Source organism: Thermobia domestica, chromosome 3 (assembly GCF_964235325.1).
Source record: "Thermobia domestica chromosome 3, izTheDome1.hap1.1, whole genome shotgun sequence".
NCBI lineage: Eukaryota > Metazoa > Arthropoda > Insecta > Zygentoma > Lepismatidae > Thermobia > Thermobia domestica.
The window spans coordinates 350,203,257-350,230,180 of NC_137456.1; the positions used below are offsets into that span (position 1 = coordinate 350,203,257).

Sequence of the window (26,924 nt, forward strand, 5' to 3'; positions counted from 1 at the left end):
CTTTGCAGTCTTATGAATAACTAATTACATACCAGACAGGCCCGTATCCAGGGGGATCTAGGGGCCGGGCTCCCCTACATTTTTGCCGCCCCCCTAAAATGTTCACGATGGTAATGAACTATAATATGGTTGGATTGGGCCCCCTCTAACTTCAGCCAGGTCCCCCCTACATTTTTGGGCTTTCTACCGGCCTGATACCTGGTCGTTAACATCTTATAACACATATACTAGAACAATATAAAAACATTCTGCAGTTGTACGAATGACTAATAATTTCATCGGCTTTAATTTTATATAATAAAATATATCCTAATATAGTCTATAAATATACTTTGCAGTCGTAAGAATGACTAGTTACTTACAGTGTCGTGAACATCCTATAACACATATCCTAGAATATGCTATAAAAACATTCTGCAGTCTTAAGAAAAGAATTGCTAATTATTAACACCGTCGTTAATTTTATATAAAAAAAATATACCGTAAAATAGACTACAAAAACAATTTGCAATCATAAGAATGACTAACTACTTACATTGTCATTAATTTCAAGTTGTGAGCAATTCCTCGTAAGAATTCCTCAAGAGATCTTTTGTTTGTCTAATAATCCACACATAGGTTCCTCAATCTATGCTGCAGATCAACATAAACCTTTTTAGTTTTCTTGACGGGGTATTGTCCTCTTTCGGACTAGGAAATGGTAGAATGAACGGTGGAATTTTCTTTCTGTAGGCTTTGTATGAGTTTCCATACCCTTGGGAGGTTGTATCCAACCAAATGGAAAAACTTAAGATTCCACCCCTCACATAAGTTATTTGTGCGAGGATTGTTAGACAGAGTTGCCTCATGAGAATTCCAAACTTCCGGCGGAAATCTTGGTGGCACTCTCTTAATTCTTACGACATCAGAATTCTCAGAATTGAAATATTATTAGCAGTTCGAATTTGGAACATAATGAATAAATCGAAAATTTATGCTGAATTCTTCATTTACCAAGTAAGAAACAAAATAGTTTAAAACCCTAGGAATCAAATTATACTTTCTGCCTTTATGTCCTCCTGCCATTTCGTCCGCCTGCCATTTTGTCCCCTGCCATTTCGTCCTCTGCCATTTTGTCCTCCTGCCATTAATTCCTGCCATTATGTCCCCTGCCATTTTGTCCTCCTGCCATTCTGACCGTTCCCCCTCAAATCTTTGACAGCAGACGAGTATAACATCGGCATTGAAAAACTGGTCCCACGGTATAAGAAGTGTCTTGACAACTATGGCGATTACATAGAAAAGTAGAGTCTTGTTATGGGACGGTATGGTACTTGGGTTCAGTTCTTGGTAACGCTACGATACATTATATTATTGAAAGTAATTTAACCTAATTTTATTTACATAACCACTTGTGTTTATTAAATCATGTTACTTGACAAAGAAAGAAGGAAATAGCGTTATGAAAATTATTTACATTGTTCATGAGTTGTTCATACAAGGTGACCAGAACTTTTATTTTAAAAAAACGGGACGCATACGAATCGGCGACGGGGGAAGGGTGACTTCCACATTGCATTTCGAGTCTCAGCAGTGTTTTCATTTACAAAATACACAAGTAAGAATGATAACACAGCGTGTCTAACTTAAGTACTACCAAAAAAATACTTTTAACTACTTCAAAACTTAGAATTCCCACTCAATTCCCACTTGAACCACAGAACACTCAATTCTTATTTGAATATTCAGAAGTTCTAGGCACGGCTGAACCTTCCCAATGAGTGTTGGTATGGAAGAGTGTAGAATTAGCATTGACCATTTATATTTTGAATAATAATTACGGTACACCTGGGTCCTGTTTGCTTATAAACGGGACATTTAGGCGTCCCGTTTGAGAATCAGAAAAAAACAAGCCAACGGTTGAAAATAAGGGACTGTCTCGGCTAAAACGGGACGTCTGGTCACCTTGTGTTCATAGATACTTCAAAACAACAATGGCTCCAGCCAGCACGTGGAAACTTGAGAAAACTCAGTTGAGGAAACATTCTGCTGACCAAAAATCCTTAAAATCTCAAGATGCAATCTTCCGGATAATTTAAATTTTGTCAATCTAAGAAATTTCAGGACTAGCTCAGGAGAGTAATGCTCCCGGAAGTAGGAACGGAAAACAGTTCTGATTGGTTGGCGTTATCTATGTCTTGCCACGTTGCATTCAAATAGCAGAATTCAGACGAGTGTTGATGTCGGTCCTCGTGGCCGAGTGGGCTAGCGCTATGTGCTAATAACGAAAATCTCTTTTGGCGTGAGTTCAAACCCGGACCGAGGAAAGATTTTTTACATTTTTATAACACTTTTTAAATTAAAATAATACGAAGATAATACTCAAAAATGTGATTTACATACTTTTGTGCAGATAAGTAGTAGTAGTAGTAGTTGGAACGGGTTAGAAGCCCCGCAGGGCTCGTTTTGTTGCCCTTGTACTCCATGATATAAGGCTCGTTTTGTTCCCCTTGTACTCCATGATATAGATTTTGTGACCAACTTAAAACAACTGGCTAGAATAGCGCGTAAAACAACTGGCTAGAGTAGCGTGCGAAAAAACGTACTTCCGGGAGTATTACTCTCCCGAGAGGGTCGTGAAATTTCTGGAAGAGATAAATACAAAGATTCTTACAGTGTTACAAACATTTCCGTATACAATTCTGGAAATAAAATGCTGATTTAATAGTGATTATTTAACAGTTATATAATGACCTCATTATGTAAATTCTCTTTAACGTAATATTACTAAGTTGCAGTATTTGCTTTTCGTAACAAAGATAACAATTCATGAACAATGTAAATAATTTTCATAACGCTATTTCCTTCTTTCATGATTTAATAAACACAAGTGATTATGCAAATAAGATTAGGTTAAATTACTTTCAATAATATAATGTATCGTAGCGTTACCAAGAACTGAACCCAAGTACCATAGCATCCCATAACAATATTTTATGCTAATATCTTTTGCTTTTATTTAACCATGCCAAAACGTTCTTTTCTTTCTGGTCGACCATCGTATTATGATTACGAATTATGATAACTTGTTGAAGTAACAAGGCCGATTTTAACCTAACTATTGAAAATAAATGTATCCGTAATTGTATATTTCAAAAACCAGATCTTCAGGAAGAGTGTAATATGTTTTATTTCAAAAATTATTCTTTTTCTTCTATACTTTTTTTCCTAGTTGGCTGGGGTCGGCTTTACGAATCGCTGTTCTTCATCTTTCATTATCTTGTGTCATATCTACTGTCGATACTCTGGGCACCGTATTTTTCTTCCATAAAATCTTTCCACTTCTTCTTTGGTCTGCCTCACATTCGTTTCCTATTCAGCTCTGTATAGCTTCCACTTGGTGAGCTAGGTGTTCTGAAGATCTTCTTCCATGTTCACATCATTGAAGTAAACTTTCTTGAAGCTTTATATATATATATATATATATATATATATATATATATATATATATACAAGGTCTGTATGATAAGTAATGAGACTCGCCGCGCCGCGGCGCGCGTGTCGCTGGAGCGGGTTTGTCGGTGATGGAGGATGTAGGGGGGGGTCCGAGCAAAGCAACGCACCGCGCGTCAGTTGGCTCCGAGCCTTAGTGGAGCGCGGACAAGCCTTGGACAAAGCCCTTGTGAACATTCTTGTCACGGCGGAAAATCAACAAACATGGAGGGTTCCATCGAACAGCGTTATGCGATCAAATTTTGCGTTCGCCTGGGGAAAACGGCTACTCAGACGCTTTCTCTCATCACGGAGGCCTACAAAGAGGAAGCCCTATCCAAAGCCCAGGTGTTTCGTTGGCACAGTGCGTTCCGGAACGGCCGGGAAAGCGTTGAGGATCTGGAGAGGGCTGGACGCCCGACAACAGTGACTACGGACGAAACTGTGGCAAAAGTGAGGGATCTCCTGAACTCAGACCGTCGATTATCGTTGAGATTGATTGCTGATGAACTCGATATGAACCACACAACAGTGCACAAGATTGTGACGGAACAATTGGGAATGAGAAAAATCTGTGCGAAACTGGTGCCGCGAGTGTTGACTGACGAACAAAAGCAACGACGTGTTGATTGTTGTCAGGAACTGTTGAACCTCATGAACAGTGACCCTAACTTTGAAGATGACGTCATAACAGGTGACGAGTCGTGGGTGTTCCAGTACGATCCTGAAACGAAACGTCAAAGCGCGGAGTGGCACACTCCTGCGTCCCCGCGCCCCAAGAAGGCCAGAATGTCGAAGTCAAAGGTGAAAACAATGTTGATTGTTTTTTTTGACAATGTGGGGGTGGTCCACAAGGAGTTTGTACCCCAAGGACAAGCCGTCAACGCCGCCTTCTACAAACAAGTCCTTGAGAGACTGCACAGGAGCGTCAAGCGGAAAAGACCGGCGATCGCTAGCCGGTGGAAGTTGCATCACGACAATGCCCCTGCCCACACCGCCTTCTTAGTGACCTTCTTTTTGACCCGGATTGGGGTGGAAGTCCTTCCACAACCACCCTACAGCCCAGATGTGAGCCCGGCCGACTTCTTCCTCTTCCCGAAGCTGAAGCCACGCTTGAAAGGAACCCGTTTTGCAGACGTCACAGCCATCCAAGCAGCCGTGACCACATTTCTAAAGGACATGCCGGCTGCTGACTTCCAGGGGGCGTTTGCAGCGTGGAAACATCGATTGCAGAAGTGCATCGACGCAAGAGGAGAGTACTTCGAAAGCTTTTAAGTCCCTGTACAGATCAGATCAATAAAACAATGTTTCCAGACCTGGTCTCATTACTTATCATACAAACCCTGTATATATATATATATATATATACTGGCCTGATCTTTACTGTTCTTCGGACCACTTCAGTCTTAAAATTTTCCTTCCGCGTCACTCCACACATTCACCACAGTATCTTCATCTTCGCAAAATTCAACTTCTGTTCCCGTCTCTTTTTTTGTCGTTCAACAACTTCCGCTCTGTATAATATGGCACATCTCACTACTGTTTTGTAAATTTTTCCTTTAAGACATATTGGTACCCTATGATCACACAATACTTCTGCTTCTTCTTTCCATTTTGTCCAACCGTTGCTAATTCTGTTAATTACATCTTTCTCTATTCGTACATTTTCCTGCAGTATTGATCCCAAGCACTTGTTTTTTTCATCATTATCGCCTCTTCTTCTTCTACCAGACATATTCTTGTAAGGTACTTGCGGCAAATAAGACCCACCTGAGAAAAGTTGCTTCTTTACGTAAATACTTATAATGTAATAAACATAAATTGATATGCATTTTATTTGTCAATTTTTTATCTATCTTATGGTATATTTACTTTAACTTAAACATTGAGCTAACTGTACGAAAAACATATTGAAAGAGAAACATACAAAATGGCCTTATTACCCGCACGGTAGGTAAATAAAGCCGCATTGTCACGTTAGAAGAACTTGTAGCTGTCATAAAAAAAAAAAAAAAAAAAAATCTTGAAACCCTACCATATTTCACCGTGTACACATAGTCTTGAAAGGGTCATAAAAACATTTTTTTTCCATCTTGCAAGGAGTTGAACGATGCGCAACTTTCTGGGACGTCTTGCTTGCTATCTGCTATCGCCCTCCCGCTGACATAAAACAAAAACCAGTTTCGCCGCTTCCGAAACAACGAATTCTTTTGGACAGGGAGGGGAAGTGCGCTAAAATGCACGTTTTTAATAAGGAGGTTCACTGTCCACTAGAATGCAGTGCTGCATGTGTGGAGAAACCTTTCTTACCTTCAAGAAGTTGTAGCATGTAAAGAGTAAATAGAAAGATCGGGTTGAAAGTTTTTTTCTTTTTTAATGTCTGCTACAGGATTCATTTAACGTGGCAATGTGGCTTAAGGCTCGCTATTTGAAAAGTAAAATTTTAAGACCTGAGAGACCCCTGGAACTCAATTAACACCTAATATTTTTACAGCACTTTAAATACTAACAATAAAAGAACATTTAGTAACAATATGGATATGAAATAATAAGGATATAGGTAATCTTCCATGTGTTATGCAGTCGTTAGTTAAGTCGTCTCAACTAACTGAATTTTATAAAAAATAAGCTTGGACATATAATAAACAAGTCACCATTGAAAACAGACTTCACACTAACTTTCAACAATGTTTACACTTGATAACACTTGTAGCAAATGAATTCCTCATCATTGGCGTCGACCAAGACAATGCATTCTTCATATACCCATACACCGCACCGTTTACAGCTTCGCATATCACCGATCCATTTTTTGGCGCATAATGAACGATATTCCGATATCTCAAACTCTCAGAACCGCATGAAAATGAATTAGAATATATACCCAAAAACAGTGGTATGCGCCATTCGCATGCAGAGATTTACATTATGAAAAACACCAATGTAGAACTCGAACCTGCGAACCTCATAGTCAACAACTAGGCCCGAACATGATAGATTACAGAGGCCCTATTACAGAGGCTGGTATTGGCCAAGAAAGAATAACAAACTAACACACATTCAAGTTGCTAGTTTCTAAGTATTTAACAACGTCCTACAAGTTTTGTAGGGTAAAGGGGGTCAGTAGATTTTTGGTGGGTCTTATTTACCGACCATGTAATCGTCATTTTATAAATCATTATTTACAAACATGTTTCGGACTAAAACGAAGTAATTATTATCCCAAATACTAAACACTATGATCATCACAAATATACAAGATATTTCGCGTTAGCTTTATTCTACACACAAAAGATGAATTTATCTTGCCTCCGTAAATTATATCAACACACTCACTGACTTCTCGATAATTCAATACTGCTAGCGTTCCGTCTAACTAGGGATAGGAAGACCGGCTCTTGCGAGCAGGCATTGTGTAAGTAATCGCTACTTGCGACATTGACAGACTTCTCCTACAGTGCTTCTAACATATGGAATTTTGCACTGGGCCTTTTTCCATCCGGGCCTTATTTGCCGCAAGTATCTTATAAAAATATTTTCGATTTCATTTTTGCTGAGGTGGGCACTGGTATTCAATTACTTCTGCAATGCTACCTTGATCTCAGTCACCACCACGATACCGTCCACAAATAGCATATTCCAAGGCGCAATCTCTCTGATATTCTTTGTAAGGTCGTCCACCACAACTGCAAAAAGGTATGGGCTAAAACTAGGTCCCTGGTGAAGTTCACTTTCACTGTGAACTCTTCTGTTATTACATATGTGTTCTTCACTCCTGTCCTACATTCACTACACATATCTTGAATTATATAGATTTATGTGTTCGGAACACACTTCTTTAGTATTATCTGTACTTTTCAATTAGCATCCTAAGTGCAAATATCGCATCTATTGTCGACCACGGAGACGAGTAGGCAAATTGGTTTTCTGTTATTTCGGTCTCTTCCCTTAATCTAATTTATATCATTCTCTGCCAAAGCTTCATTATATGGCCCATGAGTTTTATCTCTCTCTAGTTGCCACATTCTTGCGCATTTCCTATGTTTTCAAACACCGGTACAACGTAGCTGCTTCTTCATACTTTTTTTTTTTTTCCAGGTTCCGATATCTATTAAAAAGTCGAGTAAACTACAGCGTTCCTTCTTTATCTAAACTTTTTCATTATCTGGTCCTGGTAGTTTACCACTTGTCGTATTTTTCAATAGTGTTTTCAACCTCAACCATGGTCACAGACTGAACAAGTCCCTGATCCATGGGGAGATTTTCACAGTCTCCTTCAGGTTTTCTTCATTGAAGAATTTCTGGAAATATTCCTTCCATCGCTTCTTTATCTTCTCCTTACTTGACAAAACTTCGTTATTTTCGTTCTGAATGCAGCGTACATGTGAAATATCATATTCTTTTCTCCTTTACCTAAGAATGCTTCCAAGTCATCTTTTCTTCCTCTTTTCAGTTGACTTGATTGTGAGTTTAACGTCCCTTTCAGCAGCAAGGCTACATGAGATGGGATCTACTGATTAACGTAGAATCCGAACCACATGAGCTCCCGTCGGAAATTGAACCCGGGTCTCCCATGCCAAAGGCACGTACGCTAACCGCTTAGCCAGCAAGGAGCTCTGTCCCTCTTTTCTTTCCATTTTGTTGTACAATAGGAATTTCCACTAAAATATGGATTTAATATTTCAATTCAAAAATAAGTGTAAAATATTGGTATAAAATGTCCCTTAAAATATTACTTCAAACACTTTTCAATATTTGAAGATATCAGAAAGAGTGAAATTTAAGCGAAAACTACGAAATTTTATTGGTCTACGTTATATGTGTGTCTGCAGATAACGTCTGGCTTTTTCCAGCATAGATACTATAAAACATTGCGTAATTAAGGCATTATACAGTACTGTATAGAACGAGTATTCACATAGTTATGAAAGAAATATCTCTGGAAACTAATTAATCAAATTTACCAATTTTTTCTTCACTTCACTATCATATCATTGGCATTCCGTAATACAGTATATGAGTTATTTACTAAACAAACAACTTTAGTTGAAATATAGAAGGAAAAAGGGTGAAGAGGTAAGGAAACTATTTAAATGTAGAATAATTTGTTCAAACACTACTTCAAAGTTAAAGGGTTCGAGACAAAATGTCGTCTGGATTCGATGGACTATTTTGAACTCCCATTTCGTGCAATTACAAGGGTGCCCATGTTGAGGTTTCCAAGGGGGGGGTACAATTATAAGCGAGGTTTCAAATATAGTTTCAAATTTTGCTATAACTAATGTAAAAATTCTATTGGGCTTTCGATATTCCCAAGTACGATTTCCTCTTAGGGGAGGCGAGCGCCCCATCTTGCCCCCTGATGGGCGCCCTTGTGCAATTATTTTATTCCTTGCAAGTGATATTTTAGATTTATTTTCTTTTGTACTTAATATTATAATGTGGACATATCAACGTATTTATTATCTTCAATTTATTTAATTTGTAGTAATATATCATTTAGTGCAAGTCTATTGCCTATGCCTATTTCTGGCCTATGCCCGCGCCATTTTAGTTGTGACTTGTGTTGTGACTTACGAATATTTAGTGCAATATAATGTAATACAATTTCTCAAGTTTGGGACCACAACACTTGATAGTCGACCTGGCCAAAATGCTGCGACTTTAATCTTTAAAACAAATAGGTAGGTATTCAGAGAGAATTCGTTAATCGAGGGTTAGTCACAGACTAGTCAGTATGCATACTAATTCTTTACTAAGAAAGGTGCACTTTTTGGTATTCAGAGTCAATTTTGAGAGCAACTAAAATGATGATTTGGGTATGATTAACTTATTTCACCCCAATGCATCGGGTGAGAAAAAGAATGTGGCAACTACGGAAAAGTAGATCAGCGCATTCATAGTCTGTAAAAATGAAAATATATGGAATACGAAATGTTGTGTCGCACGCTAAACCCTGGGTAAAAGATTAGCCTTTGCTCCAGATTAATTAGTCAAATGTGATTAACTTGGTCAAATACTACGTCCTAATCAGAGACTCTGGATACAATTTTGATAACCATCCCTTAGTCAACAACGTAGTATGATGTTAATCAGGCGTCAAAACGATTCTGCATAAGGCCCATAGTTTTTTTTTTTCTAATTGAATGAACATGGTATTAGTTAATATTTAACACGACCCGCTTGGGACAGTAATACTTCAGGGAGTACATTTTTCTCGCGGGTGCAGGACTTCTAACCCGTTCATATTCCTCCTCCTCCTACTACTACTAATCCCCTTCATGTTATTTTAATGAAAAAAGTGGGATGAAAGTAAAAAAAAAACAACAGAAAAACTTTCGTTTACCTGGGTTTGAACCCGCGCCAAAAACCGTTTATGTTACTAGCCGGTAGCGCTAGCATCCTCACCCACGAGGACAACGGCAGCAAACGTTTGATTTCTGCTATGTGAAGTTACGTGGCAAAAAACGGATAACGCCAGCCAATCAGAACCCGGTATTTAGTTTTTACTTCCGGGATTATTACTCTCCCAAGCTAGTCCTTATTTAACTATCACACGTATTTATTTCATACTTCTGTGGTGCATATATTTTTTTCACGCGCTACTCTAGTCAACTGTTTTTAAGTTGGTCACAAGGAAGCGGGTAAGGTTATATTTACATCGAAGTTGCACCATATGAGTGTTACATAATGTCGCGTGGTATTCTCATGGGGACTAAGGTGGAATAAAACGAACCCTGTGGGGCTCTAACCCCCTTCGCTCGCTCAGCCATGTTTCATACCATAATAAATAACTTTTTGTGCATTATATACTACGTAGAAGCGCAAATGAGTATTATTATCACCTTATCTTAATAAAAAAAAAGTTTCCTTGGGCCGAGTTTAAACCCACGCCGAAAGCGCCCTTCATGTCGGTTCGCTAGCATGGTTGACTACGAGGACTGACAGCATCTGGCATTTGATTTGTGCTATATGTATGCTAAGTGGCGAGAAACTGATAACTCCAACCAATCAGAATTGTGTATTTAGTTCCTATGGCTAGGGTCAAGCGTGATTAAAATATATGAATTTTATTTATTTATTTTAAATAAAATGCATATATTTTAATCTAGCTCGACCCTATCCATAGAAGTTAAATACATGATTCTGATTTGTTGAGGTCATCCATTTCTCCAACCAATCCGAATCTGAAACGGATAACTTCAGCCGATCAGGATCGTTGTATTTAGCTTCTATGGTTAGGGTCGAGTGTGATTTAAATATGCATTTTATGCACAATATAAACTGTTTTTTACTAGTAATAAGCTTGATCTTTATTATTCAAATTATATTTCATGAAATAACAGTTCAAGTAACAAATCATTCGTAATAAATTTGACTCAGTATCTTTACAGTTTGTATCTGCAATAATTAAATATTGCATACATTGAGGAGGTTCAATAACTAATTATTATAGTAACAGAATTTAAATCTGTTTCTGTAGTCGTGAAATTAGGAGATCCTATCAAACTCACCCAATCCAATCATGAGTGCTAATAAAAATTTCTACGGCTAAATTGACTTGGCTTTAACGTAGGTGGTGAAAAAACAAATCTCATTACAGTTGAGTTTTACAATGTCGTCAAATTAAATAAAAAATGTTTCAAACACACTGTTCTGTGGCTCTGAGGCACCACTTAAATCAATTCCGTAGAAACATGACGGGGGACGTTTTCAGTGGACGTAACAGAAAGGACTTTTTCAAGTTTATTTATTTATTTAGTTCAAATAGCATATACTGTATAAGGGAAAGGAATATATATTTATTTATTTCACACATTGTTCTTTCAAATTAAAATAAATAAAAATACAGTGGAAATCTCCATTCTTCATAAGGTTTGCCTTTTGCTACAATGACTATCATCTTGGCATTTTAGCTTTCTTGTGACCTTTCAAATCTTGTTAATAATTTGAACAATTATTTCGAAGTATTTTGATGAGAGACGCCTACTGCACCAAAGAGATCAAGTCAAAAATTGTCATAGCTACAGAAGCATTCAACAAGGAAAGATCACTCTTAACTATCAGGCTTAACATTTGACCAAGGAAGAAATTCGTCAAGTGCTATATATGGAGTATTGGACTGTATGGCTCAGAGGCTTGGACACTGCAGAAGTTAGAGAAGAAATATTTAGAGAGCTTCGAAATGTAGTGTTGAAGAAAAATGGAGAAGATAAAATGGACAGAGAGAGTAGCAAACGAAGATGTTTTTAAACGGATAGGAGAGAGAGGTCGCTTTTAGCCAGCATCTTTTGCAGGAAGACCAATTGGATTAGACATATCTTGCGAAGAAATTGTCTCCTTCATACCGCAATACAAGGAAAGATGGAAGTAAAGAGAGGAATAGGAAGAAGAAGAATACAACTGATCAATGATTTGAAAAATAGTAGAAAAATATTGGGAGTTAAAAGAGAAAGCTGAAGATCGAGAAACGTAGAAGAAACATTTCAGGCCCAAAATTAAAAAAAAAAAAAGAAAACTCATTAATCCCAGAACCGAGAAAAAGGCAGAATATATAATAGTTGAGTTGTCAGCAGCGAGGCTATATGAGATGGGACCTACTGATTAACGTGGAATCCGAACAACATGAACTCACATAGGAAATCGAACCCGGATCTCCCACGCCAAAGGCGCGTATGCTAACTGCTTAGCCACGGAGCAGCTCAGAATAGATAATAATAATAATAATAATAATAATAATAATAATAATAATAATAATAATAATAATAATAATAATAATAATAATAATAATAATAATAATAATAATAATAATAAATGAACATTCGAACAATAATTTGAATAATTGTTCCAATATTGGAGACGAATATTCGAATAATTTTAACAACGTTAGTTCAGCTCCCACTTTGGAATTGTAAGTTTTGCCCTGCATGTCATGGCTGTTTCCAAACCACGTATATTCAATCAATCCATTAATTAAAACTACATACCCTGGAAGAAAAATTATTACTTAACAGTGTTGCCGATATGTGTATAGCTTTGGGGAAAGACATTCAAGTTTGTCAAATATCATCTAACAGGAAACAATAAGGATTTTAATTCAAATACGTAATCCTAAGCGAACTTCAGGAATGGGCAAGCCTCCAGGATCAGAGTTAATGTCCATAAAACTATGCAACGAACGTATTCCTCCTTTGACAACTACACACCGTATTCTGTGTTATGGTAGAAACAGTGGCGCATGCAGATGGGTTTTATGGACCAGGTGCGCCTATGAGACTTCTTTTCTGGGGGGGGCTAGAGTTGCCAACTCTGGAACATAAAAAACCGGCACCTCGTCAAAATTCCCTATGATATAGGTCTAAGTGTGAAGTATCTCTATTCGGACCCATCCATGGGAACGAAATGTACTGTAGTGAATGAAACTGCATTAGCACATAATATTCTGTACATCCTTAGTACATTCACTAATAAGCTTGATTAGATCTATTGTGCTATAAATGAGAAACTGAAATCGGCATTGATCATTTTATTGTATTTACCAGTAACTGCCACTTCTTTAAAATTATCGAAACAGATGAACAAAAGCATATTAATTTTTACGTGACAATTTTGGATTTGGCAAATGAAATGTACTCTTTAAACTTAGACTTCAACTACAGGAAATTGCTTTAAGAAGTCCTTTTTCATTCTCTATAAATGTATAAAATTCCTTACAAGTAAATGTCAATTTTTTTCTGATACAATGCCTGTCATTCCTTTAAAATTATCTAAACAGATGAACAAAATATATTAACCGTTGATAGATGGTGAAAGATGGCTATTTTGGATTTTGAGAATGAAAGTTACTTTATAAATCTTTACTTCGAACTAGATGAAATTGCTTCAAACTAGATACAAATTTGAAAAACCTGTCATAAAGGTGCTGGTAAGAAGTTTGTACAGGCTTCAATCAAAATAACAGCAATATATCCGGCCTGGCCGGTGAAAAACCGGCCAGTTGGCAATCCTAGGGGCAGGGGGCGATAATTTTAATTTTAAAATACTGTAATCCAACTATAATTATACTATAATAATAATTTTCAGAACGTTTAATTAAATAAAATTTATTATATAAAGAAGGTTATCTTGGTTACGTTACAACCAACACCTACCGGTCTCTTAGACTTCTTCTTTCTGGGGGGAAGGTAAATTTGGGGCCTAAGCTTAATGGGGGATGGATACCACGAAGTGACACAGGTTATTTCTTTAGTAAATACGGAAGTTGAAAGTTATTTCATTAGTGCTCATAAAATTACTCAGGGTTCATAAGTGAAACCCTGCAACACAAAAGATTGTTTTTAGAACATACTTTTGTTTGAATGTGCAGAAACAATGAGGAAAATAAAGAAATAAAAATGTTAAAATATATTCAAAGAAAAGGAAATGAAATGTGCCGTAGTTATTTGCGTAAGAGAAACAACTTAATTTGAGAACGTTTCTTCGTCTTGTGGTGGTTCATTGGTAACCTAAGAAAGAGAGGTAAAAGGGGAGGTGTTATTATATAAACCCCCATCCCCTCCCAACCGAATGACTAATTGATTGTTTTCGTTTTCCAGGTTCCTGCCATCTTGGCTCACCACGAGGTCTTCTTAGAAGAACTGAGAAGGAGATTGGAGAACTGGGATGTGAAGCAAAGAGTGGGGGATGTGTTCCTCGAGGCGGTGAGTTACGCTTTAATTACTTCTCGTTTTACTTCCGCCCTCCATTCCTCAACAATTGTTACGTATTTCTCTACTGATGATAGGCTAGAATGAAAATACCGTAAAAACTGTCTAAGTTGCCCACCGTCACTTTCACTGAAGTTTATCAACTTAGCAATGGCGGAAAATGAATTTTTTAGCTTTATGTCGCATGATTATGCCATGTAGGCTAAAGGAGATGAATAGTTAATAAAATTGAATGATTATGTTATAATTGGTAGAATGAAAATGTAAGAGGAAACAGGAGAATCAAAAAGTAGTTCTATTGTGCTGCCAAAATGTCTTGAGCCGTGGCAAAAATGCGAACTAAAGCTCACACCTTGACACACCCACGCGTTGAGCCAATAAAGGTCCCGCTGTTGCTAAGGGAGAGAATCTTAGCGAAAGGGAGTGGAATTCCTTCAGCCGATAGCAGCGTCTGGAACGGAAGACTAAGTGTCAAGTCAATGTGGTATATCTTTAGTGTGACGAACCATGGTCAATTTTATTTTAATTACGATTGCTATCCAGAAAAATAACAGACGTTTTGAAATAATAATAAAAAAAGTAACAGAATGAACAAATCAAATTGTATTGTATACGTGTGAAAGGTACACTCTTAAGATATTTTTCCACATAATGATATTTTTCCACTCTTAATATATTTTCCCACATAATGATATTTTTCCACTCTTAAGATATTTTTCCACATAATGATATTTTTCCACTCTTAAGATATTTTTCCACATAATGATATTTTTCCACTCTTAAGATATTTTCCCACATAATGATATTTTTCCACTCTTAAGATATTTTTCCACATAATGATATTTTTCCACTCTTAAGATATTTTTCCACATAATGATATTTTTCCACTCTTAAGATATTTTTCCACATAATGATATTTTTCCACTCTTAAGATATTTTCCCACATAATGATATTTTTCCACTCTTAAGATATTTTCCCACATAATGATATTTTTCCACTCTTAAGATATTTTTCCACATAATGATATTCTTCCACTCTTAAGATATTTTCCCACATAATGATATTTTTCCACTCTTAAGATATTTTTCCACATAATGATATTTTTCCACTCTTAAGATATTTTCCCACATAATGATATTTTTCCACTCTTAAGATATTTCTCCACATATTTTTCCACCATGCAAATTAAGGCACTTATCATGCCGTGAAACAAGCTTTTCAATATCGTCGCGGTAGAAATCTGCCACCTGCGATTTCAACGGCTGGCTTACACCGGCATACAGTTCGGCGTCAGTATCAAAGTGTTATGTAGCGAACTACAGATGGTGATCAGAAAAATGGAAACACCTGTAGTTGGCAACACGTCAGATGTATGGGTTGGCACTGGTGTCGTGGCGCTCGCAGCGCCGGTCGGCTGGTGGTGGTGTGTTAGGTCGGTCTCCATGCTGCGTCAGGCGCAGTTCGACAGCAGTGTCCAATGGCTGCAGCAGACGGAGGTAGAGTAAAATGGGAGACCTCTCAATTTTCAAAGAGGGCAAATTGTTGGTGCGCGGTTATGTGGAATGAGAGTGACGGCAGTGGCTACTGTGTTAGATGTGTCGCGTGGAATTGTGTCGAAGGTGATGACGGCCTACACATCACACGGGAAAGCCACATCGGGGAAGCGTAGTGTTGCCACGAGACGAGACAGAACCTTTTAGACGAGACACGAGACGAGACGGGACGTCTTTTGAAATGTCTCGTCTCGTCTCGTGTCTCGAAAATGAAAACGCTGGCGGAAATGGCCAAGATTGAAATTGCCAGTAGTCATATAGATTGCAAAAGGAGAAGACATGTTTGTGTGAAAACATGTTGAAAGCCTTCATAGAAAAGTGTCCTCTGTCTATTGAATGAAACAATCGTGATACATGAGCTTCCAGGAATATCATCCTTAATGTCTTGTCCCCAATTCCCCTTGCTGTAAACTGAGGAATTCTCATTTTTTTCATTTCTGGCTGGAATGATGACAAACAAAATCAAAGACAGGGAAGATTTTTACAAGGTCAAGAAACCGAACTACCACGACCATCTATTCAATTTGAAAACTGGATAAGGTCTACACTCATTACAGGCTGTAGTTGACTGGTGGCGGTATTCTTTTTGCTATATGAACCGAAAATGGCAATTGAAGTATGTCATCTTGCAACTAAAATTTTGTCTTCTCTCTCTCTCTCTCTCTCTCTCTTTCTCTCTCACACACACACATACACATAAAAACACACTTTTACCATTTTACAAATCGCTCGCTTATTATACAGCAGTCATGTTGTAAAATTCACCTCTTTGTTTGGAAGGCGGTCGAAGGACAAAAAAAGCGAAGATATTATCGACGAACCCTTCAAATTGTTTGCTTTCAGCAAATTTATGATACTAACAATAACACTTTAAGTGAAGAGGTTTTACAGGGGGACCTTCGTTTTGTTACGCGGAAATGTTTGATCTGACCTCTGCGAAATTGCACTCTGCTTCCATGTTGAGAGGATGGAAATACTTCCCTTTCCTAGTGAATAATATTCATTAGGACCTAAATTATCTTCAGAAATGGTTTCTTACAGAGTGTAAAGAACATTTGGTATAATATTCATGGAACTCCGTTGAAAGCAGAAAATATCATGAGAATGATCAAAATTCGAACATTGAAGAACATAATTAACAGAAAAGAAATAGGATACCCATAATTTTAAACCTGCTATAAAATGTATATCCTAAATTTTTACTAATTTCTTACTCCCATGAAAGTATCCTGGGGAGGATATTCTCTCCAATTTTTTCAGACTGAAATCCTTTTATCCCGTACGATTTCGCCCCCTGACACAATACGAAAAAACAAATGCTGTTAAAATCCATACACATGACCCTTCCGGGACTCAACCCGGGGCCTTCAAGCCGATGGTCTATCGCCGCAGACCGCTCGGCTTGGTATGAAGATGTACGTTGTATGATTGCGAATAGATGACGACAATATAAGAAACTTTAATCCAAAATGGCCACCCAAAAATCAACTACTTTTTTAGACCACTAGCTACTCTGGGTGTACTGTCATGAGTTTGTTACACAAACGGGGCAACCACCATATAGTGGCACACACCCCGCGGTTATGGGAACAGATTTGTACCATGGAGGTGAATACTGGCCCCAAGCATTCTTTGGTCCGATGTGTCTTTCAGCTACCATTACTATGGCACTTTAAGTAGAGCTTACTGTGCAGTAACATATAACATTTCAATCAAATACTTTCCATTACTCAATAAAATTATTTGGTTCCGAGCTTTTTTTTATTTTTTTAAAAAGAGAATAATTGCAACAAATCTAAATATGCTAAAATGGAAAGTAGTTTTTGGATTGGTATGGAAACCTAAAGGCTGGAATATATGAAATCAAAGTGTACACACATATCTATCTCTCTATTTATCTATATATCTTTCCATCTCTCTCTCTTTCTCTCTCTCTCTCTCTCTCTCTCTCTCTATATATATATATATACAGACACTATAAAGCAAGTGGGCTGCCACTGGTATACAAATTTTGATCAAGGTTGTGCTTATGTTGGTCTTATGTTGCTTATGTTGCTTATGTTGTCGTCGATTTCTTAATGATTTGCACCCGCTGAACACGAATATGGTAGTTATTTTCCCGTAATGTCAAAATTTGTGATAATATAAGCATATCAGATTTTATTAAAACCGTAACATATTATACAATTGTATCTTACGAGAACATTGAACTACAAGCATAATACAAACACTGTAGTCGTGCTTCTGTTGATTTTTCATTGGTTTCTTAATGATTTGCACCCGCTGAACACGAGTATGACAGTTACTTTCCCGTAATGTCAAATTTTTTAATGCTATAAGCATATTAGATTTTACTCAAACAGTAATATATTATACAATTGTGTCTTATAGGAACATTGAATTACAAGCATAACACAAACATAGTAGACGTGCTTCTGTTGATTTTTCATTGGTTTCTTAATGATTTGCACCCGCTGAACACGAGTATGACAGTTACTTTCCCGTAATGTCAAAATTTGTAATGCTATAAGCATATTAGATTTTACTCAAACAGTAATATATTATACAATTGTGTCTTATAGAAACATTGAATTACATACATAACACATTTTGGACATCAACTTTCTGGGTAACAAAAATCTACATACCAGTACATAAATACTAAAATATATGAATATTACATTTCTTATAAAAATTATATACAAAAGTACTTGAGATTGGAGGAAAGTGTTCATCAAGTACTGGAATTCCGTAGTCAAAAAAGAAAGTTAGTGGTTCTTTTTCTTTTGTGGGAAACGTTTACTTCGTCATGGACTAACCCCCAAATATAATCACCCATCATTGCACAGTCCCACCTTTCTTGGTATCTGCTTTCCATTGCCTCAATGCCCTTATGGAAACGTTTCCCTGCTCTTCGCTAACATCTCCTTAATTCTCCCTAAAGAAATCCAAGTATGAATGTAGCATATGTAATTTTAAAGACATTCTACATCCCAATGCTCGATATTGATCAATGAGTGTCTTAACTTGGTGTTCAAACGCTTCACTTCGGTTATGCACAAGAAATCCCGTCACCAATTTATGAAAGGCCCCCCAAGCGTTTCTTTCCAACTCCGACATTTTTTGTTTAAGTGGAGCACTATTAAGCATGACATGAATCTGAGGCCCTGTGAAAATGCCAGCCAGAACTTTTGCCTCTGATAAAGCTGGAAACATTTGTTTGATACAATGTAGGGCAGGTGAATTGCGACCCAGAGCTTTCACAAATTGTTTTGCCAATCCCAGCTTAATATGTAATGTTAGCATGAGAATCTTCTCACTGGGCTAATGCTTCATTTATCACATTATGTGTTCCTGGAATAAGCTCCGTTCTTTCAGGCTACGTGGTTTGATCATAATGCTGGTTAGTTGTCCGACTGTCCCACAGACATAGAAAGCAGGAATATTTAGTATAACCACTTTGCAACCCAAGAAGAAAACCAATAATTTTGAAATCCCCACACACGTCCCATTGATGTTCCTTATATTTTGTTTTCTCCAAAATCAGCTTCACACTTGAATAACTCTATTTAATCAATTTACAATTCTGCTATGTATCTTTAGAATCTACATTCTCTGTTTCGTACTCCGAACAATTATCTTTAATAACAAATGCGATACCACCTAGCGAGTATCGAAGTAAAAGGACGCAAATTACTCTGCATAAATCAGTAAAGGAGAAAAATAAAACATGCTTATATCATTGAAAATATTGACGCTACATAAAAATAAGTGCTAGATTCGTGTTCAGGGGGTCAAAATACATAAAAATTCATCAAACAATAATAATAAGCAAAATTTTGTATACCAGTGTAGTATACGATAGTGTCGGGGATGGTGACACCTTTACATCGAACTTTGCTTGTCGTGTAAACATTATTTGACATTAGTGTCTTCATCTTGGACGTACCTATGAGCAATTTACTGTATATTCGTGTATTGAAACTGGTGAAACAAATTACAATGTTTCAGAATGTAATAATAATAATAAAAAAAGCCAGAGTCGAGAAGCCTCAGACAACTAACAGCAGAGATATATTATCTTGTAAACTATTTTTCCTTGCCTCGTGAGCTTATTTGAATTTATTTTTAAGACCTTTAGGCAACTTTGGCACACCCCGAATGTTGATGGGAAAATTAGTGAAAAGAAGAAAGTGGTAGGATACTAGACAACTTCGAGAAAACACACACATACGAAAAATGAAATGAAATGAAATGAAATCTTTGAGTTTTACGTCCCACGGTTATGCCGGTTAGGCTAAAGGAGACGGTGATGATGAGTAATGAATGAAATGGTGGAATGAAGAAAGTGGGAGGAAAGGGGAGAACCCCGAGAAAACCCACGCACACGGTGTTTTTCCACCACAAAGTTCACTTGGCGGGGGCTGGGATCGAACCCGAGACCCCAAGCACCAGAGATGAACGCTCTACCACTGATCTCCCGCGGCCCCCACACACATTCGACGTTTGTCCACCACAAAGCTCACATGGCACTAACCGAGATCGAACCGACTACCACATACACCAGAGGTGAAGGCTTCACGGTGTAGCTACCGTGACATTTCTTGTCTTGTGTGTTTTGGGTAATACTTGTAACTTAGTTGTATCTTGATTAGCATGGTGCAGTCGGCTACATTTTACTTTCGTTTCCATGGTATGCTGCTATATTTTTTACGAGACAAACGAGACGAGACGAGACGGGGCAGAACCTCTCGAGACGAGACACGAGACGAGACATGCTTTGCGCGAGACAAGACGAGACAGCCTAAAGTCTCGTCTCGTCTCGTCTCGTGGCAACGCTAGGGAAGCGGAACAGTGGGCGGAAGAAAATCACGAGTGACAGGTCACGCCGGGTATTAAAGAGCATTGTCACGCAGAACCGTCGTGCCACTGTGGAGCAAGTGACGGAGGAACTCAATCAGCACTTCCTCCACACTGTTTTGACAATCACAGTCCGCCGCGAATTACATGACATGAACTTACGGGGTCGTGTTGCACGGGCCATACCGCTCATCAGGGACCACAAAGCTTTCGCACGCCGCAAATGGTGCCGCGACCATGCAACTTGGACCGTTGAGGACTGTAAACGTATGATATGGTCGGATGAGTCATCCTTCACCCTATTCACAACCACGAGCCGTGTTTATGTGTGGAGAACGCCCAAAGAAGCTTATGATCTGCAGTGTCTCCGCCCAACTGTGAAACATGGCGGCGGCTCGGTGATGCTGTGGGCCGCCATATCATGGTTTTCATTGGGTCCTATGGTCACACTAAGCGGACGAATCACTGCCAACGATTATGTCGCAATTTTAGGAGACCACTTGCATCCTATTGCCCGGATGTTGTTCCCGGATAATGACACCATCTTCCAGTATGATAATGCACCCATTCACTCGGCTGCCGTTGTTGCAGCGTGGTTTGAGGAACATCGGGATGAAGTTCAACACCTCCCCCGTCCCTCCCAATCCCGAGATCTCAACATAATTGAACATCTGTGGTCCGTCTTGGAAACACGACTCCGGTGACGATTTCTACCTCCATCCTTTCTCACAGAACTCGCCGATGCCCTGCACGAGGACTGGTGTAAAATTCCACTTGCTACCATTCACGACCTCTATGCCTCCATCCCACGTCGCATCAAGGCTGTTCTGAAGGCGAAACGTGACCCGACACCATATTAATCTGGTAACTTGCAATTTCGTTCAGGTGTTTCCATTTTTCTGATCATCATCTGTATGTGTTCACCGCTGAGAAGAGGTGGTAGTCGCTCGGCGCTAAATCCGGGTTGTATGGTATGTGATCCTTCATTTCCCATCCAAAGTCATCCAAGAGCTCTCAGATACGCTTGACCAGTTTTAAAATCAGTGCGCCATTGCCTGACTCGGCCTTCACTCATTATTACATGTCCGTACACTTTACACAGTTGGCGATGGGTTTCAATTGGCTTGTGGATTTTTGCCAACAAAAACCTAATCACAGAACGCACCTCACAGGAGTTGGAATTTTCTATTGCAGCGCACGTTGTAATACGTCAGAGAAAGCATGGTAAGAACGTCACAGTTCTCATGCTGCCATAGGTGGATACGTACTGAGTGTGGCAACGTTCTGACATCAAGATGGTGACTCTAGCCCCGTCCACTGCCGCGATAGGCCAAAACGTCAGATACTTTCTGGATATTCCTGGATATTACGAAAAAAAAACTCCTCTATATATTTACCTTGTACGCCGTCCGCGGGAGACACAAAATCTGAAGAATTACTTGATGAATCACAATCAATTTGGCCAGGATTCGAAGGATCAAAAATTAGAAATAGAGTTCGCTTATGAAGGTCAGTTGATCATAAGATATGGAAAATCAGAAATCGGTTCCCCATGTATTCCTATAGGAGTTATTATGGATAGCATCCTTGCTTGATATACTACATGCAGTGCTCTTGAGATTAGCGGGTTAGCATAATGTTCAAGCTGCATAGCCGGTTAGTATAATAACATTAAAATGAAACCGAGCGAAGTAGCTCAAGTGATGGAGCGTTCGCTTCGTATTCGGGAGGTTGCGAGTTCGATTCCCGCTGCCGACCATCCTGACTGAGGTTTTCCAGGGTTTTCCTCAGTCCTACCAGGCAAATGCCGGAATTGTACCTAGTAAACAGGCCCTGGCCGATACCTTCCCAAATCCTTTCCATTGTTATTGCTGTTATTAAATATCCAGTATAAAATGACCTCTAAGCTGTATCTGGTGATTGATAAATAAGATAAATAAATAAATAAATTACTTTGTAGTAGACAAACCCAAAGATAAATACAGTACTTTTATTTTTAATTATTGATTAATCTTAAAATATACATAGTTTAATTCGAGGTAAAATGTTATATTTAAGCTTAGAGTTGGTATAACTCGTTAAAGAGTTTGGTTACCAAAGACAGAACAAACTTTTTCACGTGATCACTACCTGTTGTTAAATTTAGTATTCTTTTCTTTTTTTCTTTTCTTTCTTTTTTTTTTTTTTTTTTTTTTGAAATATTTTAATTCAACGTCTCACGATTATGTTTTTCAGGCTAAGGGAGACGGATGATTATGGCAAGTGAATGATGATGGAATAATTATTGGAATGAAAATGTGGGAGAAAACGGAATTACCGCGAGAAACCCACGGACACCATTCTGTTCACCACAAACTTACTTGGCCGGGGATCGAATCAATCCCACGCACCAGAAACGATCTCTCTACCACTGAGCCACTGTGTCCCAAACTGAGTATGCTAATACAATGAAACCTCCCTTAACGGACACCTCTCAATAACAGACACCTCTATAATACGGACAGATTTTTTTGTCCCGGCAAAAATATATGTTCTCTTACGGAACAAAACGCTCCGTTTTACGGACACTCTCAGATACGGACGCGGACAGACCTTATTTCCCCCAAACGTTTCAATAACCTCTTCATAACGGACAGGATTTATTCTCAGTTCTGCTATACTTATATTACAGTAGACAAAAAAAAGTCTTTTCCCCACAAGTGTATCTATCATGAGTCTAGACCTTTGAAATTATTCTTTTTTTCTGTCCACAATAAACTGATTTCTGGTGGAAATCCTAGAAAACGTTCATAAGCAATAGCACTCATGCAGGGTCGGTCGTATGGCCCAGAATTCTATGCGAAAGATCTCTTCCTTAACAAATGTAGTCCTTTTTCCTCTGGGCCTTTCATCTTTCCCGATAATTTCATAGCTAACAAAACAGTGTTTCAAAATAACATTTTCAATGAGCAACGTTTCCTCTTACTTTTATGGAAAAGCAATATTTTTCTTTTATTTATGATACTGGAACAAGTCTGGGTTGGAGTTTTCCCGGCTTCCTTTTGCACTTTCTCTAAGAGGAAATTCTTTCTGATTGGGACTGGGTCATTAAACATATGCACTCCCAATAACTTGCAAAAGAGTTTAGCCGATTAGTTGGTTCCTAATGCATCTTTTGAGAAGGTACTGAGAATTCGAAATAAATGAAAAACGTTTTCCCTCCTGCCTTCCCCTCCTATGTAGGAAAATATCCAAACATCTTTGGCATATTATTCTTTATTAGTTGAAGCAGTGCAAAAGAGTGTGCCATGCCGTATTGTGCGTATAATTTGTGGGTTCGTTACATTTAGTTAAGTCGATGGCTTCTTAATAATAAGAGAATGAAGTTCTTCATCCCTCCAAGTAATTCAATCCTCTCCTAAATAGAGTATTTTCATATTGAATTTTCCGTATTTACGCTCATACATAATGTATTTACTATATATTACTGCATACAATTACCGTTGTGAGGAATTAAATTTCTGTAACCTCCCTGTAACAGATACCTCTCAGTAACGGACAAAAAAATGTCCCATTAGTGTCCGTTATTGAGAGGTTTCACTGTATTAAAGTACGTATGTTACAATCTTAAGTAACTAGGGTGGGAAAACCTAGTACACGTATAAAGTCTGGCGTCGGGGCGGATAAAAAATTAGAGCAAACCTCAGTTCAAAAGTTTTTGACTGTGTTATTGAAAAGTGTAGATAAAATGTGTCTGGTGGTGTACTCTGGCTTGGTCATTCATGATCTAATATCTTTTTTTTAAAAAATCCTTGTCTTACTTCGTAGAAGATCCTAAATACGAACTGTCTTCTGTAGATTGCCTCTTATTACGTTGAACGTTTGTGGGGAGTCGTTGGGTACATTTGTGAGGCTTCTAGAAAGATGTCGTAACTAGTAGTTGGTAGGAACAAATAAATGGCTGTGTGTTTTGGTTTTCGTTATTTCATGTTGTGGACTTTCTTCGAGACGAATGGCGTTTCGTCACTTCTGGATCTCAACAGTTATTTTACAATAAGAATTTATATATACCGGGTGTTCCAGATTAAGCATGCACTGCTTATAAATATCACAAACGGCTGGAGATAGATGGATGAAACAAAGTGTGAAATAGGAAAATATCAGAGGGAACATCTTTTATGGAATAGTCATCATTTAACTGTTCTACAATACCAAAGGAGAAAGCACATCTTTTACCTTCCTAATGGGTGTTCCACACAAAATATTCTTTTCTTCAAAATCTTTATTTTCCTTGGCCTTTTCAATGACGTGTTTGATGCTATACTACCCTATTTAAAATTTTCGAGTGTCCTCCAGACTCCCATGATAGAGGGCCGTTTGGAGAAAAATCTGTAACAACTTGTACGAGGGATGATCACAAAGTAAGATTACAAAGCCTGCAGTTACACAGTGGTGCCCACCCCCACTCATGTCCATGACGCACCCCCCTCAATTGCCTATCCGTAGATGTTCTTCCATGAAAAAATAATATTTTCGATTAATTTTTATACCCTCTCAAACATTTATATAGATTTTTAAGCCCCCCAAAATATTTCAATGACGCAGTTTGCGTCATAGCCCCCCTTGTGGGCACCCCTGAGTTACATGTATATATTATTTCATACAGCCAACAGATAGTACGTACATTAGCTTATTTTCGACATAGTCTCCATATTGGTTGAGGATAGTACGTACATTAGCTTATTTTCGACATAGTCTCCATATTGGTTGAGGATAGTACGTACATTAGCTTATTTTCGACATAGTCTCCATATTGGTTGAGGATAGTACGTACATTAGCTTATTTTCGACATAGTCTCCATATTGGTTGAGGATAGTACGTACATTAGCTTATTTTCGACATAGTCTCCATATTGGTTGAGGATAGTACGTACATTAGCTTATTTTCGACATAGTCTCCATATTGGTTGAGGATAGTACGTACATTAGCTTATTTTCGACATAGTCTCCATATTGGTTGAGGATAGTACGTACATTAGCTTATTTTCGACATAGTCTCCATATTGGTTGAGGATAGTACGTACATTAGCTTATTTTCGACATAGTCTCCATATTGGTTGAGGATAGTACGTACATTAGCTTATTTTCGACATAGTCTCCATATTGGTTGAGGATAGTACGTACATTAGCTTATTTTCGACATAGTCTCCATATTGGTTGAGGATAGTACGTACATTAGCTTATTTTCGACATAGTCTCCATATTGGTTGAGGATAGTACGTACATTAGCTTATTTTCGACATAGTCTCCATATTGGTTGAGGATAGTACGTACATTAGCTTATTTTCGACATAGTCTCCATATTGGTTGAGGCCATGGCGCATCGTGGGGTGAGTTTGAAGATTCACTCCTGCTAAAAATTCTGTCTTTCCGTGTTCAGCCACGTTGTCACAAAGTGTTTCACCTCCTTGTCTAAAGCCAAGGGATGGCCTTCTAGAAGCTCCTTGAAGTGTGGGAACAGGTGAAAGTTGCTTGGAGCGAGGTCCAGGTTGTAGGGAGGGTCCAAGATATGTTCAAATCTGTTGATGCCGTACTGGGTCGGCTACTGCGCTTCTCGTCGGTGACGTTTTCTCTACCAGCCGCAAACTTTCTACACCATTCGGGGACAAGCTGACGAGACATTACAGTCTCTGCGTAAACCTCTACCGGCTGTCAGTGAATTTCAGGTGCGGTTACGTGTTTCGCCCAGACAAAACAAATAACTGAGCGTACTTCTTCGCGAGACGAGTTTTCCAAAGGAATCGCCATTTGTTTACCTATAACTAGCACAGTAGGTAATGGGTGGCTGAAACTCTGCACTGTTGCCAACTGCATGTATTAAAATTACCGCACACTCCTCATTCCTGTATAACAGACGTAACTCGAGAAATATCAGTCTTGTAACTTTAGTTTCTGATCCTCCCTCGTATATTGTACATGTCTTTTTTTTAAAAAAAAAAACATAATGAAACACTTAAAAGGCATAGATTGTACTGAATTTCATACTTCACTGTCATAGTTTCCGATTTTTCCAGTAAGACAAAGAAAATTCTGTTCTTTGAGCTTACGAGGGAACCTATCCAAGTGCAACTCTGACTTCGAGTCGAGACTATGGCGGTTGGATACCTTGTCCCAAAGGAACATAACACTAAAAGGGATACTTCCTCGATCGCAACCGTAGCAGAGATATAAGCGTGAAAATTTGGAAATTGAGCTCCATACTATATATTACAAAGTCAGCTTCCGGGTCAGATTTTTCGGAAACGGTCAGGTAAGAAAACTCAGCGAATACATATCAAAATAGTGTTGGGAGCC

The 26,924-nt window shown here is 38.3% G+C and overlaps 1 protein-coding gene across 1 annotated transcript in view; it reads left to right on the forward strand.

Annotated features, from left to right (window-relative positions):
* LOC145681296 (uncharacterized) overlaps nucleotides 1-26,924 on the forward strand; it is a 510,716-nt gene that overhangs the window by 335,243 nt on the left and 148,549 nt on the right. The window contains exon 4 of the mRNA XM_081752944.1: nucleotides 14,067-14,171. Within this exon, the coding sequence (XP_081609070.1) occupies nucleotides 14,067-14,171 (105 nt within the window). The remainder of the gene's footprint in view (nucleotides 1-14,066; nucleotides 14,172-26,924) is intronic.